Raw genomic sequence first — 16,600 nt, forward strand, 5'->3', positions numbered from 1 at the left:
ACTTATCAACAATCAGGAATGGAGATATAGTTCCGAGGCAAGATATTTGAGGCTTGGAGGGGAACTTGTAGGTTTTAAAAAATTTCATTTTTGGGATGTGGGCATCGCTGGCTGGCCAGCAATTATTGCCCATCCGCAGTTGCTGTTGAAGAGAATTTGTAGCAATTGGTACAACTGAATGGCTTGCTAGCCATTTTGGAGGGTAATTCAGAGTCAACCACATTGTGTGGGTTTGGAGTCACATGTAGACCAGACCGGGTGAGGTTGGCAAATTTCCTTCACTGAAGGACGTTAGTGAATGAGATTTTTTTTTCCTGACAATCAACAATGGCTTCATGGACATAAGTAGATTCTTAATTCCAGATATTTTTCTATTGAAATCAAATTCTACCATCTGCTGTGGTGGAATTTGAACCCAGGTCCCCAGAACATAGCGGAGTTTCTGGATTAATAGTCAAGCGATAATACCACTAGGGCAGTGCCCCCCAGATAGTGATGTCTCCATGCATCTTCTGCCCTTGTCCTTCTAAATGATATAAATCATAGTCTTTGAAGTTGCCAGGTATGACTCCAAACACCAGAGAGTTTGCTCCCTTTGATTCTAGTGTTACTAGGGTTCCATGATGCCACATTCGGTCAAATGTGTCCTTGATGTTAAAGGTTATTACTCTCACTTCACTTCTGGAATTCAGTTCTTTTGTACAAGTTTGAACCAAGGCTGTAATGAGGTCAGGAGCTGAGAGACCCTGGTGAAACTCAAACTGGGCATCACTGAGCAGGGACTTCATGAGATGAAGGAGCAGCACTCAGAAAGCTTGTGATTTTAAATAAACCTGTTGGACTATAACCTGGTATCGTGTGAGTTCTGACTTTGTCCATCTGAGCCCAGCACTGGCATCAGGTTATTGCTGAGCAGGTACTGTTTGACAGAACTGTTGATGACACCTTTCAGCATTTTACTGATGGTCGAGAATAGACCGATGGGCTGGTAATTGGCTGGGTTGGATTTGTCCTGATTTTTGTGTACAGGACATACCTTGGCAATTGTCCACATTGTTGGGTAGATGCCAGTGTTGTAACTGTACTTGAAGAGCTTAATTCAGGGAGTGGCAAGTTCTGGAGCTCAAGTCTTCAGTACTGTGGCCAGAATGCTGTCAGGGCCCATAGCCTTTGCAGTATCCAGTGCCTCCAACTGCTTCTTAGTATCATGTGGAGTTAATTAAATTGTCTGAAGGCTGGAATCTATGATGCTAGGAACAACAGGAGGAGGCTGAGATGATCATCCCCATGGCACTTCTGGGTGAAGATTGCTACAAATACTTCAGCCTTATCTTTTGCACTGATATGTTGGGGTTTTCCATTACTGAGGATGGGAATATCTGTGTAGCGTCCTCCTTCAGTGAGTTGTTTACTTGTCCACCACCACTCATGACTGGATCAAACTGGACTGCAGAGCTTAGATCTGCTCCATTGGTTGTAGGATCACTTAGCTCTGTCTATTACTTGCTGCTTATGATGTTCAGCATGCAAATAGTCCTGTTTGGTAGCTTTGCCAGGTTGGAACCTCAATTTTAGGTATGGCTAGTGTTGCTCCTGGCATGCCCTGCTTCACTGTTCACTGAACCAGGATTGATCCCCAGCTTAATGGTAATGGTTGAGTGGGGTATTTGCCAGGCCATGAGGTTCCAGATTGGGCCTCCAGAACATTTGCTGAGTTTCTGGATTAATAGTTTAATGATAATACCACTATGCCATCTGCTCCCCTTAAACATGAAGCAGAAGGAACTTGACCTTCAGTTTGACAGAGCAGGGCAGCTTTGGGTGCAAAAAAACCAGACACTTGGCTCCAACATATGTAAATTGGGTTAAGTTATCATTCATCAACTGTAAATGTGTTGTTTTTTTGCAAGGCAAGCAGCCCCTATTTATTCCCAAAGCAAAAGCAGCTTTCCTGCTTGTTCTTTTCTTTGATTTCCCCTTGTTCAATAAAAGTTAACCTGATCAATTATTTGAAGGCTTTATAACTTATGATGCATTGAACAATGACAATGTTATGCTGTGTCATGTATTAGGTAACCAGTAGCACTCATTCAGGCAGGGTTCTAACATGATATGGGGTGCCTGTGCAGCTTCATTCTTATCGTTGAAGTTACAGTGACAGTCAGTCAGACAGTTAGTGATTTAAAGAAACAATACATTTACAACTCAAGTTGCAATGAAATGTCACCCATGCTGCCTTTATACCCTCAGATGCAAAAGAGTGCAGCACCAAAGGGATGTGGTGCGTATACATAATGAGGTGAGCCATGGAGAACTGCATGAGGTAACTTGCCAGAGCTCATGGCAAGAAAGCATCCATGGAATTACTCAAAGTTCAGCCCCTTGTTCCTGAATGCAAATTATATTTTCAAGTGAAATATAATTGTTTGAGAGCTTTTAAAATATTAGACAAAGGAAAAGCATAATTCATTATTACTCATAATGAACAACATCAATTCAATTCTCAACATGTATATGGCCAGATAATCATTTTTTGCGGTGTTTTTTGACATATTAATTATTATTTGTACTTTGTGAGTTCACAGTATGAACAGTGTTACACCTTGCTGTCTAATTTGTCCTCATATGATCAAAAGCATTTAAAATATTTCCAGTGAAATTCTTGTGATGCTGTGTGCACACCAGTGAACACTTCACATCACTGGCACTTATGAATACAAAGTAAAATTCTGTGGAAAGTCATACAGCACTGCCTTCAAAGAGGGGAACATATGGAAACTGACTATAAACATTCATGTGTGAGGTTTCTTTTAAATTTGATATTAAGGGTGACCCACATGCTGACTTCCTCCTGATCAATCAATTTAGACATGTTATTATTACACCTCTGGAGCAGGTGGGACTTGAACCTAGGTCACAAGGTAGGGACACTGCCACTAGGGCTCCCATGAGTGTCCTGACATACATTTAAAGCATATTAAAGCATTTAATCAGCTTATGTATTCAGCAAAGTTTACCCTATCTGTTAGTTGTTTGGCTTATAGAGAGACATGGAACTGAGTTGGAAGGATGCTAGGTACTCGTTGATGGTCTCAATATTAAATCAGGCCAGTTGGTCAATTGCTGGCACTGCTCTCGATCATTGTAGAGCTGCCTAACTGAGGTAGCAGAGGGTGCAGAGGATTGAATGGGTTTCAATCTCAAACAGTAAGCATTGGGGTATAGAAAATGCTGATCTGTTGTATCTCAGTTAGGGAACAATTCATAATGAATAAATGTTTTATTTGATTTGAGGTTTATTGGAGAATACAATGGGGAGCAGTTATTGAAGCTGGAATTAAAGTGGAGTCAGACTAAGCAAGTGACTAGTACAGCACAGGAAAGTGAGCAATTGGTCTGTAAAAGTGGAAATCTGGTGATGTTAAATTTAGTTGCATAATGTTTGAAAAACTAGAAAAGTCTTGCAGTTTTGAGAAAACTGGAGCTCAGATACATCAGTTTTAGCAGATCAAGCATCTTGCGATCTTCTAATAATCTCTTCCTCTATACAGATTAAAGGAGTGTACGCGTTTCCTTGACTGGCTGAGACAAAGCCAGACTTTTATGTATATTATTGATTAATTCTGTTTGTGCTGTACTAGCTGTTCTTTGTTGTCTGCGATCTTGCTGTGTCCCTTGGCTCACTAAGGATTTCTGTGACCCGCCGCTTTCGATCAATTCTCTCCGGTTTCCTATGCCTATAGTATCTCACTCCCCTTCCTAACATATGACTTTGATACAATCCTTCTTTGACATATCAAATTCCCACAGACAGTAAATGAAACGAATGACCAGATCATTTTTTGATGATATTTGTTCATAATCCTGAACCCATATTCCCTTGCTTTTTAAATAATGTTCCATTGTACTTTACCTGATCGGATGTTGAATGGTAAGACCCCTCAACAATGAGGGCCCAAATGATCAAACTATTGTAAACAAATCCTAGAATGGCAGTGACCCCACAAAGTTCCAATTCAGAGACAAGAGTGCTACTTACAGAAAGCTGAACCAAATTCAAAATTATGTTTGGCTCTTTGTGACTTTGACTAAAGAAAGGAGTTAGCATCTGGCTAGTTTTGGGGGAACACAGGAACATAGGAACAGTGGTAGGCTGTTTAGCCCCTTGAGCCTGTTCGGCCAATTCAGTGAGATCATGGACAAAAGCGTGCCTAGGATTTTTAAATGTTGATATATAATAATGAAGAACAGTAGATTAAATAGGGCTTTATTCAGAAGCAGCACCAGTGAGCTTGCTTAGAGCTTAAAAATTTCTATGCAATTATTGATCTGTATAAAAGCTTTTAATGAGTAAGCCTTAATAAGTAAGCCTTTAGTGATAATATTTTGAACTTTATTACTTAGGTATTTAGTCTTCGGTGGCAACCATCTTATCTGCTGTTGTAAAAAGAATTTGACGCATATTAAAATTTCACAATGAATATTTTTATTGAGAGGGATAATGCGGTTTTACAATTTAGGAAGAGGACTGTGATATACTGGAAGAAATTAGCATCGTCAGAGACGAAGTTCTGAGTGGTCTGGCAGGATTAAATCTCCAGGGTTGAATGAAATGTATCCCAGACTGGTGGGTGAGGCAAAGGAAGAAATAACAGGCACATTGGCAATCATTTTCAATTCCTCCCTGACCACAGGAGAGGTTCCAGAGGATTGGAGGACAGACAATGTGGTACCATTATTCAAGAAGGGAGCAAGGGATAAACCAGGAAGCCACTTGGCCAGTCAGTTTAACCTCAGTGGTGAGGAAACTATTGGAAGCAATGCAGAGGGACAGAATTAATCTGCACCTGGAGAGGCAGGCACTAATGAAGAACAATCAGCATGGTTGTGTTAAGGGGTGTCATGCCTGACCAACTGATTGAATTTTTCGATGTGGTAACCAGACATGTAGATGAAGACAATGCACTTGATGTAGTCTCCTTGGATTTCAGCCAGGCTTTTGGTAAGGTCCTGAATGAGAGACTGATAGTAAAGGTAAGAGCTCGTGGGATCCAAGGAAATGTGGTAAATTGGATCCAGAATTAGTTGAGTAGCAGAAAGCATTGGGTGATGGTCGAGGATGTTTTGGTGACTGGAAGCCTGTGTCCAGTGTTATTCCGCAGAGATCACTGTCAGAGCCCTTGCTGTTTATGGTATATATAAATGATTTAGACATGAATGTAGGAGGATTGATCAGTAAGCTTGAAGGTGATACGAAAATTGGTAGGGTGGTAAGTAGCGAGGAGAATAAATAGTCTTAGTTTACAGGATGAGATAGATGGGCTGGTCAGCTGGGCTGATTAGTAGCAAATGGAATTCAATGTAGATAATTGTGAGGTATTGCACTTGGACAGGACAAACAAGAACAGGAGAACCCTGGGAAGCACTGAGGATCAGTGGGACCTTGGTGTTCATAGTTACCTGTTCCTTAAGGCAGCAGGACAGGTAGACAAAGTGGTTAAGAAAGCATATGTGATATTTGCCTTAATTATCTGAGGCATAGAGTTTAACAGCATGGAGGTTTATGCTGGAACTATGTAAAACGTTGGTTAGGTCACAGTTAGAGTATTGTGTGTAGTTCTGGAAACCACATTATAGGAAGAATGTGATTGCATTGGAGAGTGTGCAGAGGAGATTTACCAGGATGTTACCTGAGCTGGAGAGATTTTGTTATGAAGAGAGATTGAATAAACTGGGACACAAACAGAAATTGCTGGAGAAACTCAGCAGGTCTGGAAGCATCTGTGGAGAGAAAGTCTCCTTCCCAAAATCCACAAAGAGGATTGATTGTGCCTGGCTGTGCCCTACAAAAATCAACTCTTCCTACCTCGACTCGATTTTTCTCCCTTTGTCCAGTCCTTTCTAACATACATCTGTGATTCTTCTGACACTTTACGTCAGTTTCAAAATTTCCAGTTCGTGGGCACAAGCTACCTCCTCTGCAATCCCTTTACACATCCATTCCCTATTAGGATGGTCTCAGTGCTCTCTGCTTCTTCCTGGAAAAGAGGCCTGAACCATCCTAATCCGCCACTGGGTCCCAGTTATGCCAGTCTCTTTGTGGGGTACGTGGAACATTCCTTGTTCCAATCCTGTTCTGGCCCCCACCCACAACTTTTTCTTTAGTACATCGATGACATCATTAGTATGCTTCCAACTTTCACCCCACACTCACCTTCATCTGGTCTATCTCTGCTTCCTCCCTTCCCATCCTCGATATTTCTGTTTCCATTTCTGGGGATAGGCTGGCTGGCCAGCGACATCCACTACAAACCCACAGACAACCAGAATTACCTTGACTATACATCCTCATAACCTGCTTCTTGTAAAGACTCTATTCCATTCTCCCAGTTTCACATCCATTCCCTAAGGATCATTAGCTGCCATCTCCACTACCTCCAACAGGATCCATCACCAAACATGTATTCCGCTCTCCTCCCTTGTCAACCTTCTGCAGGGATTGCTCCCTCTGGGACACCTTGGTCCATTCCACCTCCAGACCCAACATCTCCCCACACCCTCACGGCACCTTCCTGTGCAAATGCAGAAGGTGTAACTCCTGCCCGTTTACTTCTTCCCTCCTCACTATCAAGGCCCCAAACACACCTTCCGGGTGAAACAGCAAATCAAGTCTACTATATTCACTGCTGATGATGTGGTCTTCTCTATGCTAGGGAAATGAAACACAGACTGGGCGACTGCTTTGCAGAACGCCTACATTCTTTCCACAGAAATGACCCTAAGATTCTGGTTTTCTGCCATGTCAACACACCATCACTGTCTTGGGTTTGCTACAGTGCTCTAGTGAAGCTCAACATAAGATGGAACAACAACATCTTGTTTCCACTTGGGGAACCTGCAGCTTTCAGGACGAAATGACGGGTCCATCAATTTTAGGGCCTGAGCACTTGCTACCATGTCCTTACCCCAACCCCATGCACCATCTCTTGTCATCACATGAGTTGCTACCATAACCAATCCATTGTCAGTTACTAATGGTCCTCAAGAGCAGTTATTGATTCTCCCAGGCTGACCTTTACCCATTCCTTTGTCTGCCCAACTGTTGTTCTCTCTCTCTGGGCTCCATCTCCACTTATCGTTTACTCCTTCCCACTCCACCCACCCCACTGTCAGCATATATACCAACCTTTCCATAGATACAATCAGCTCTGAAGAAGGGTCACTAGAACCGAAATGTTAACACGGCTTCCTCTCCACAGATGCTGCCAGACCAATTAAGTCTTTTCAACAATTTCTGTTTGTGTTTCTGATTCGCAGCGCCAGCAGTTCTTTTTTTAAAAAATAGACTGGGGTTGTTTTCTTTGGAGCAGAGAAAGGTCATAACTCAGAAGTATAAAATTAGGGGGAGCATAAACAGGAAGACAGGAAGAAATTTTTTCCCATTGGCAAAGGATCAATGGCCAGGGAGCATAGATTTAAGATAAGGGGCAGAAGGTTTAGATGGGATGTGAGGTAAGATTTTTCAGCCAGAGTTTGGTGGGTGAACTCTGCCTATGAGGGTTATACAGGCAGAAATCCTTATAACTTTTAAGATATTTAGATGTACACTTGCAATATCAAAGTAAAAGAGGTCAGGTGTTGGAAAATAGAATTAGAATGGGATATTGTTTTTGACCAGCAAAGACTCGATGTGCCAGACAGCCTTTGTTGGAGCTGTAGACCCCTATGACTCTAAGATACAAAAAGCACTCGCATCTATGTACATTAAATAGACCTTCCTCATTCACTTGTGAAACTTAAAGCACTTTTTCATAATTTTGTTAAACTATTTAAAGAAGCTACAATCATGTTACCGAATATTGTTGTTAAGATTAGAGAATTCATTTGTTACTTCATGTAAAATAAAAGTTTACAATAATAATTACCAAGTATTCATTTGTTATTAATAAAAGAATGTCAAATGTATAAATTGTATTCCAGACAACATAAACATCACAGTCTTTTTCTGCCTTGACAGATATGAACGCTACAGTGCGCAGAATTGATCAGATTACAAACATTTTGGCTCCAATGGCAGTTGGACAAATAATGACCTTTGGCTCCCCTGTCATTGGCTGTGGCTTTATCTCTGGTTGGAACCTCTGCTCCATGTGTCTTGAGTATTATCTGTTATGGAAAATTTACCAAAGAACACCTGCGTTAGCCATCAAAGCAGGACAGAAGGTGGATGAACAGGAAATGAAACCATTGAACAAACAAAAAGGTACTCAATACATATCATGAACGACCACTTAGTCAAAAGATAGTTCTGTCATAGCTGTGAAGAGGATACTCATTAACATAAATTAGTTTATTCCCTAGCATAATTGTGGAGGCTTCATGTTGTTGCTGAGTTCTTGAGATTTTCCTGTAGTTATATATAACAAAATCTCTTTCTTCCACTCTAACATGTTTATGTCAATCACAATCTATAGTATGAAATGTATTTAAAAGGAAACAAACTCTGACTTATAAAATACTTACCGAATATTATAAGCATGACCTCTAATGGTTAGGAGCAATAACAAGGCGAGGGAGCCTCTAAGATGGAATTTCTTCCCATCCTGTGCCCAGTGTGCCTGCCCTCTGGGATTCAATTGGCTGCTTTGGTTACATTGTGACTCATCTCCAAATGAAAGAAAAGCAAACTGGAGGAATAGTCAACTATTACCACACTTATTGCTCATCTCATGAACTGCAGATGCCTACAAACATGCAACCACCCTTTTCTTTTAACTGGATCATTTGCTTGAATTTCTGTTCAAAATATGTTTGACCATTTCATTAATCACATCTGCCAAATAAAATATGATGAATGTAAAACATGAAAATAATACAAAGCAAAACATTGTGCTAACCATTAGCTTCACAGTTCACAAGAATTCCAGTGAGCTAACATATTAGGTTATAGACCCATTCACCCTGTAAATTGTACTGTTTAGCCAGTAAATCAATGTTAAATTTAGTAGATGCTGAATATTTGCAGGCACCGGTTTTTGAACACTCATTCAGCCTCCTCATTCCTGAATGTACATTTTTATAAGATTGCACTGTTTAAAATGAAATAGATGTTTATATCATATTTGCCAACGTTAGTTTTCAAACAGCTAAAATATAAGCATTGTAAGGATGAACAGACACTATTCTAATTGTTAAGTTCAATTTTTGAAATTTTAGTTTCAATTTGAGTAAAATAATAATATTTGCTGTACTGATTTAGAGTTCCTTGTAGTCTAATAAGCTGATTAAATTCAGGAAATTTAAACCTGCAAACTGCTGTGTGTTCTGAAAACTTCTTTGATCTGGAGCGCTCTGAGTTTGCCACTGGTTACTAACTGAAGATATTATGTTTTTCCAGATATTGAATATGGCCAAACAAACACAGATGGGAAACCAGCTGAAGGTGCTCATGGGATGAAAGTGAAGACAGTGGAACAAGAAGAAGAGCAACATTGTGGTGACAAAGTTTTTGGGCCTTTCCATACATTAAGGGATGGGTGGGTAGCCTATTACAACCAAGATGTGTTCTGGGCTGGCATGGGTCTTGCGTTCCTTTATATGACAGTGCTTGGCTTTGACTGCATCACAACTGGATATGCCTACACACAAGGTTTGAGTGGATCTTTTCTTAGTCTGCTGATGGGGGCTTCAGCTATTGCTGGAATTCTGGGAACCGTAGCCTTTACGTGGATTCGCCGAAAATGTGGCCTGATTCGTACAGGCTTTATCTCCGGTGTGGCTCAGTTTTCATGCCTGCTTTTGTCTGTAGTTTCTGTCTTCATGCCTGGAAGTCCTTTAGATTTATCTGTATCACCATTTGAGGACTTTGCCAGCAGATATATGGCTATGAATACCTTGATGGAACCTGTTATGACAACTGCAGAACCTCAGCTAGTCACCACAGTCGGCTATAACAACGCAACAACTGAATCCCCAAGCGATGACCAATTTCAACCAGAATCTTATATCTCAGTGAGTTTGCTGTTTGCTGGCATCATTGCCGCAAGAGTTGGTAAGTCTGAACTTAAACTGAAAAGTTAACAATAGAGATGTGTTGGTTAGTCAAACTTCAAGAAGAGGAATTCATAGCCCAAAACTTGAAACTGCAAGATTTATATCACATCGCCTCTGTCTGTTAACATTTTGCACTGGGGTGTTATGAAAATCTAACTAATAGACTTCTCAGGATTTGTGTCAAGATAAGACAGTAGTTGAATTAACATAAATTAGATCAGGTTTTCTTCTTGTTTTGAAACAGAAAAATTGGTCAGTACCCAAACTGGGAATGAACATGGCTTCCACACCTAATGCATTGCTGAGGGACTGCTGTGCTTCCTAGCATCAGCTAACATTAGTCTAAACAGGAGATGCATATTGGTTGCAGCAGGTATTGGAAGTGCGGGTGGGTGGTGGTGGAGTGAGTGTGGAGGTCAGTGCTAGGCCTTTAGCCCAGTCAACATACAGACAGTGCTTAAAGAAATTTGATAACCTCATGTGAATAATCAAGGCCATAGAATGTATTTTCAAATGCCAGTCCTACCGTTAGTCAAGTGCTGAGTTGCATAATAAGTTGGCGCTTCCCTTAGGTAATACTCTAGCACCAAGACTAATGCTAGCCTCACATGCTGCTCAGCATGCCATAGCTCAATCTCTATCAACTATGACATACATAACATTCATAGCTTCAACTCACCTTCATCCACGTAACACTGCTGCGAGCCTCATACATAACAGCTGCTGGTTTATATAAATTGCTGGCTAAATCATTACAAGCATAAAGCAAAATCATTGATACACATCCCTGTATCTCTTGCAAGGAGTATACAGGAATGCAACACCAACATGACGCAAAGTTTTGCGCAGAATTGGAGCTCTTCCTCTCCATTATGGAAGTGGTGGCCAGCTCCGTGAAAACACTTACAGACCCAATCCTGACACAATACCTGATGGTTGATGTCTTGAGCTTTCTTTGCAGACAGACCCCTGCATATTCCTCCCCCTGCCCACCCCGTGAACCCCTTATCACCATCACTCACCTATGGCCTCAGGATTCAGCAAGGTTACTTGGCCTCGAGTGGGTGTTCTACCTGCAGTCGCCTCCACCTTCCCAGTGGTTCTGATGTCCCATTCAAGAGAATTGCCAGCCTCTCGTTAGCCAGCAGCTCTTGGCAAGTGGGATTTCCACCCCAAGGGGAAGGCACACTGCTGTCTAGTCAAGTTCCTGAGTCACATAATACATCGACTCTTCCTTTAGGTAGTATGCTAGCACTGAGGCATTTGCTAGTTCTGCAGTCAGCAAGGAAGAGTCTGTTCACCTCTGTTCATTCCAACCATTGTGTCCTGTCAAGAACCCTCTTCCAACTCTTCTCTCTTAAATTCTTTCTTCAAGTTTTCATGCTGTTCAAAAAATGTACAAACTATTGCATCTAAATATGGGAGCAAGTAGTTGCTGCAGAATCCTTGAAGTTAGGACATGGTCCTTTAGCATGCTGTATCAGTATCTGTAGAACTTAACATCTTTAGCAAAGTCTAGAAAAAAAAGCTTCTACAACTTCATCAAAAACCACTAATGACATGCATGTACCTTTGTGACCCCTTTAAACAACATTGGTAGAGAGTACTTCCTGCTGTTGAGCACAGGTTTTGTTGTGCAAGTCTATGCTGGTTAGCTGGAGCATTGAGCTCCAAAATGACAGAGCTGGAACAAATCAGCCTTGCACACCAATTGACATCATTCCTAGCCCACATACCTCCTGCAAACATTCCTACACATATGCATTAATACACTCGTCAAAATGCTATCCCATCCAGCTAGCACCAGAGGTGTGCACAGGTACCACAAAACCACTTTAAAGGCAGACAGCATCTATAGGGTACCATTATGCTGAAATTTGTGACCATAATATCTTACTACTATATAATACCCCTGGTTCAAAATTGGTAATTGAACCGCTTAACATTTACATGTCAAAATATGAAGTTTTATTTTTATATGAAGTTCTTGTCTTTTTATTTCAAACAAGTTGGTATGCGCTGAAATAGTGCACTAAGTTCTAATTTTATGCAGATATTTGTGTCATGTTATTTTGAGGCAATAAGATCTAGAGAGCATAATAGATTATTCTGTGAAACTGTCAGCACAGAATTAGCGCAAATTAAAAATGCAAATAATAGTTTTAGTAATAGAAGGATAACGTCAAGATCAAAATAGGTTGAATTATTCCTGTGTCAAGTACTGGTCATATGGAACAAAAACAAAGTTGCTGGAAAAGCTCAGCAGGTCTGGCAGCATCTGTGAAGGAGAAAACAGAGTTAACGTTTCGAGTCCAGTGACCCTTCCTCAGAACTGATGGTGGCTGGGATAACATCAGTTTATATGCAGAAAATAGGGAGGTGGGTAGGGTAGGGAGTAAACGACAGGATAGAGCCCAAAGAGAGAGAAAGACGGTTGGACAGACAAAGGTAGTAGGAACTGCAGATGCTGGAGAATCCGAGACAACAAGGTGCAGAATCTCCCCTCCCGCTACCGCATCCCAAAACCAGTCCAGCTCGTCCCCGCCTCCCTAACCTGTTCTTCCTCCCACCTATCCCCTCCTCCCATTTCAAGCCGCACACCCATCTCCTACCTACTAACCTCATCCCGCTCCCTTGACCTGTTTGTCCTCCCTGGACTGACCTATCCCCTCCCTAACTCCCCACCTACACTCACCTTTACTGGCTCCATCCCCGCCTCTTCGACCTGTTTGTTTCCTCTCCACCTATCCTCTCCTCTATCCATCTTCTATCCGCCTCCCACTCTCTCCCTATTTATTTCAGAACCCCCTTCCCCTTCCCCATTTCTGATGAAGGGTCTAGGCCCGAAACATCAGCCTTTCTGCTCCTATGATGCTGCTTGGCCTGCTGTGTTCATCCAGCTCTGCATCTTGTTGTCTCGGACAGACAAAGGAGTTGCTAATGATCAGGCTGGGAGGGTGAATAGTTGTTAATGGGGACTGTTAGTGACTAACAACAGGGGTTGTGTAATGGCAGGCTATGGAGGTTTGTGTAATTCTGGGCTTCTTATAGGAAGGTTGTCATTTTATAAATGAATTCAATGCATTAAGAATATCTATAAGGAAAGAAGGGGATGATGGTTTTGTTGAGAAGCAAGATAGAATGGGTAATGTAATGAAGGGAGGCAGATTTGGCTTAAAAGGCCTGGTCCTGTTGTAAAAATGCGCTTAACATACATTATTTTTATTCCAATTTTGTTTAAACACTTGAACCTTTAAGAAAAGAAAATGAAAATGTGCAAATGATGCTGAATTATGATGTGTTATGAAAAAGAGTGACCGAGGAGCTTGATGCATGTGAAATGTGTGTGGGAGATCTGTTATATATTTAGTAAACAAGGCCAGTGGTGTAATAAATAATCAAAGGTCATATTGCTTTTTCTTATTCTATCAGGTCAACTTCATCTAGTAATGTTGAGCACCTTTTTTAAATTTATAAAGCTAATACTGACTCTTATTTATCTTTTCTCAGGGCTTTGGTCCTTTGATTTAACAGTTACACAGCTAATTCAAGAAAATGTGGATGAATTGGAACGGGGTATCATAAATGGTGTGCAGGATTCCATGAATTATCTTCTAGATCTAGTGCATTTTATCATGGTAATATTAGCTCCAAATCCAGAAGCGTTTGGCATCCTTGTAATCATTTCAACTTCTTTTGTTGCTATGGGGCATTTGATGTATTTCAGATTTGCTTATAAGTCATTAGGAAGACAGCTGTTTGCATGTATTTCCAAAGACCCAACAATTCACACCAATGATCACCAAGTAACTGACTGCGTGGCAGTTAGCACCTGAGTAATAAAAGATAATATCCCTCATATTGACTCATGCGTTATAAACATTAGGCTTACGTTTTAGAGATATCTACTTTTCAAATAGTTTAGATACCCCAAGTAACAGTAGAGTACAGAATCCAACAAAGGCCATGTTTTCGTTAGTTTCTGTTTGCTCTTTCTGTTACATACTATATTAAACAATATTTTTCAAGTACTGCTGAATTAGATATCTCCTTTGGCACGAGCATACCTTGCTGGAGTTCATTTGCAGTTTCAGTAGTGAACAGCTGAAAACGCCATCATTATTCCACAGTGAGTGTGCAAGTTATTATCTACTGCTTTGGTCAGGGACAAACAACAATAAGTTTGAGGATACATGCTGCATGATTTGCATTCAAATTAGCAACTCTGAAATATGTTAAATATAATGTGGTTCAGGTTAACCTTTTAATGTGGGGTCATGAATATTTTACTTTCACCTTCTTGATTCCAATATCATTGATATAAAGTTTGCCAAAGTGCAATAATAACTTCCAAAATAATTTGCAGTATAATATTTGAGAATGAAAAAAAAATTAAATAAATATTCCCAATGAAACTGGATCTTGATATTTAAAATCGAAAAGATCCTGAAACATGTGAGTCATTTGCTGAGAGTTTTCATGTGTGTGGAAGATATGGCTGTTAGCAAACATTACTATGTTAGGTTTGAAAACTCCAAGATGACAAAGTGTTTAATATTAATTTGTAACATTGCTCTTTCTCTTGTTAATACAAGGACAGAATAAGTCGATCCTTATATCTTCAAACGAGATTATTTTTAACCAAACTGCTTTAAACATTTTTATGACACATTGCTCTATTCAAATTAAAATCCATGGTGCATTTGGAAATATTAAGGTAGTGATCTAACCTACTGGAATATGTGAGGTGGTGTTGGGGTGTGTGTGGGAGGGGTTGTAAAGGGAAGATCGAGAATTGCAGTGGTTGCAATGTGTATTGATATTGCAACTATTCAAGAAGATGTCCTCTGTCATTGCTTCAACTGAAATTCTAAATACAGCAAATTTCACCAAGCATAACAATCAGAGTAATCTCTTTCCCTAATTCTGTCTGGGAAATGGGGGTATGCTCTCTAGCATATAACCTAACACAATTAGCCAAAATAGTTTTAAGATCTCTATGCTTAGAGGAATTAAATGGGATAAAGTACATTTTTCATTGCTATGACATTCCTTGTTTGAAAGTGGACATGATACAGTCTGTGCAGGTGAATTGTTTGTTGAATACAGCTGCTGAACATCTATCCCATGTTGCAGGGAGACCAACTGAAAATCTGTTATGTACAGCTCCAACTTCTGTGATTTTGTGAACAATTATGAAAAATCAACCAAAGGCTTGCTATAGATTTGAAGTTAAATTTCTAAAATTCATAATTTTTTTACAAGTATAGATTCAGAAAAATCTTTTATAGTCAATATTTATAAGTTGTACCAGAGTTTGAAATTAAATTTCTGGATTCCTAAGAGAGATGTATTAAATAATATTTTGAAATATATTCATAACTTTACCTTTCTCTTGGATGAATAATGAAATTTTATGAAAATGATACACGTACTAAACACTCCAAAGCCATAGTTTCTGAAATTGAAAGCACTGCTAAATAAAAAATGTTGCTAAAATAATGAATTGGTTGTGTTGGTATGTTTTGTGTTTTTATTGTCAAATGTCATATCATAGTTGGTAAATTCCGCATTCAGTAGGGAAATGAACTGTTCAAAACTGAAGTTTTAGTTCAATCCCTAATCTTTGCTGACCTAGCTGATCTTTGCTGCAAGGCAACAGAGGCTTTTCCTCCAGCTGAGCTCAGCATTTCCATGCCAGGAAGTGAAAATACATCGGGCAGGATCTTATTTTAATCACAATCTGGTGAGTTCTGCTGGAAAGTGAATGCATGTAGATTTTGGTGAGGACCAGACCGGACTTGGATGTGATGCCCTTCATGTGTACAAAATGGTCAGAGGTATAGATAGAGTGGACAGCCAGAGACATTTTCCTAGGTTGGAGGTAGCTATATAGAGGGGGCATAGTTTTAAAGTGAGTGGAGGTAGATATAGGGGAGACGTCAGAGGTAGGTTCTTTACTCGGAGAGTGGTCGGGGCGTGGAATGCATTGCCGGAGAGGGTAGTGGAGTCGGCCTCATTAGGGGCATTTAAGTGGCTATTAGATAGGCATATGGATGATAGTATAAGGTAGGGGTGGAGGTTAGATAGACCTTAGGTTTAGGGTAAACGTTCGGCACAACATCTTGGGCCAAAGGGCCTGTACTGTGCTGTACTGTTTTATGTTTTATGTTCTATGTTCTATGTGCAGATAGGCTTCCAAAGTCCACTATTCCTGATTTTACCTGAAGAATGGTCACAGGAGTGAGGTATTGGATGACAAGTCCTACACAGAGAATTGCATCCAGCCACCAGTTAGTGACTTCAGGAATGTGTCAAAAAAAAATTGGAAGGAAAAGCACCCCATCCATCTATCTCCCAAACCAGCTGGATCCCTTTTCACAATTCATATAAATTGGTTAAAGGGGTAGAAATTATGGCTGCTAAATTTGCTGATGACACTAAGATAGTTAGGAAACTAAGTTGTGAACAGGACATAAGGAATCTACAAAGGGATATTGAAAGTTATATGAATAGGCAAAGACCTAGCAAATGGTGTCTAATGTCG

At 40.3% G+C, this 16,600-nt stretch overlaps 1 protein-coding gene across 1 annotated transcript in view; it reads left to right on the forward strand.

Annotated features, from left to right (window-relative positions):
- The window catches only part of slc40a1 (solute carrier family 40 member 1), a 46,791-nt gene extending 31,236 nt beyond the window's left edge, over positions 1–15,555 (forward strand). The window contains exons 6-8 of the mRNA XM_020527531.2: positions 8,018–8,263; positions 9,398–10,051; positions 13,564–15,555. Of these exons, the coding sequence (XP_020383120.1) occupies positions 8,018–8,263; positions 9,398–10,051; positions 13,564–13,889 (1,226 nt within the window). The 3' untranslated portion in view covers positions 13,890–15,555. The remainder of the gene's footprint in view (positions 1–8,017; positions 8,264–9,397; positions 10,052–13,563) is intronic.
- Positions 15,556–16,600: the final 1,045 nt, after the last annotated feature.

Source organism: Rhincodon typus, chromosome 7 (assembly GCF_021869965.1).
Source record: "Rhincodon typus isolate 14 chromosome 7, sRhiTyp1.1, whole genome shotgun sequence".
NCBI classification, from domain to species: Eukaryota; Metazoa; Chordata; class Chondrichthyes; order Orectolobiformes; family Rhincodontidae; genus Rhincodon; species Rhincodon typus.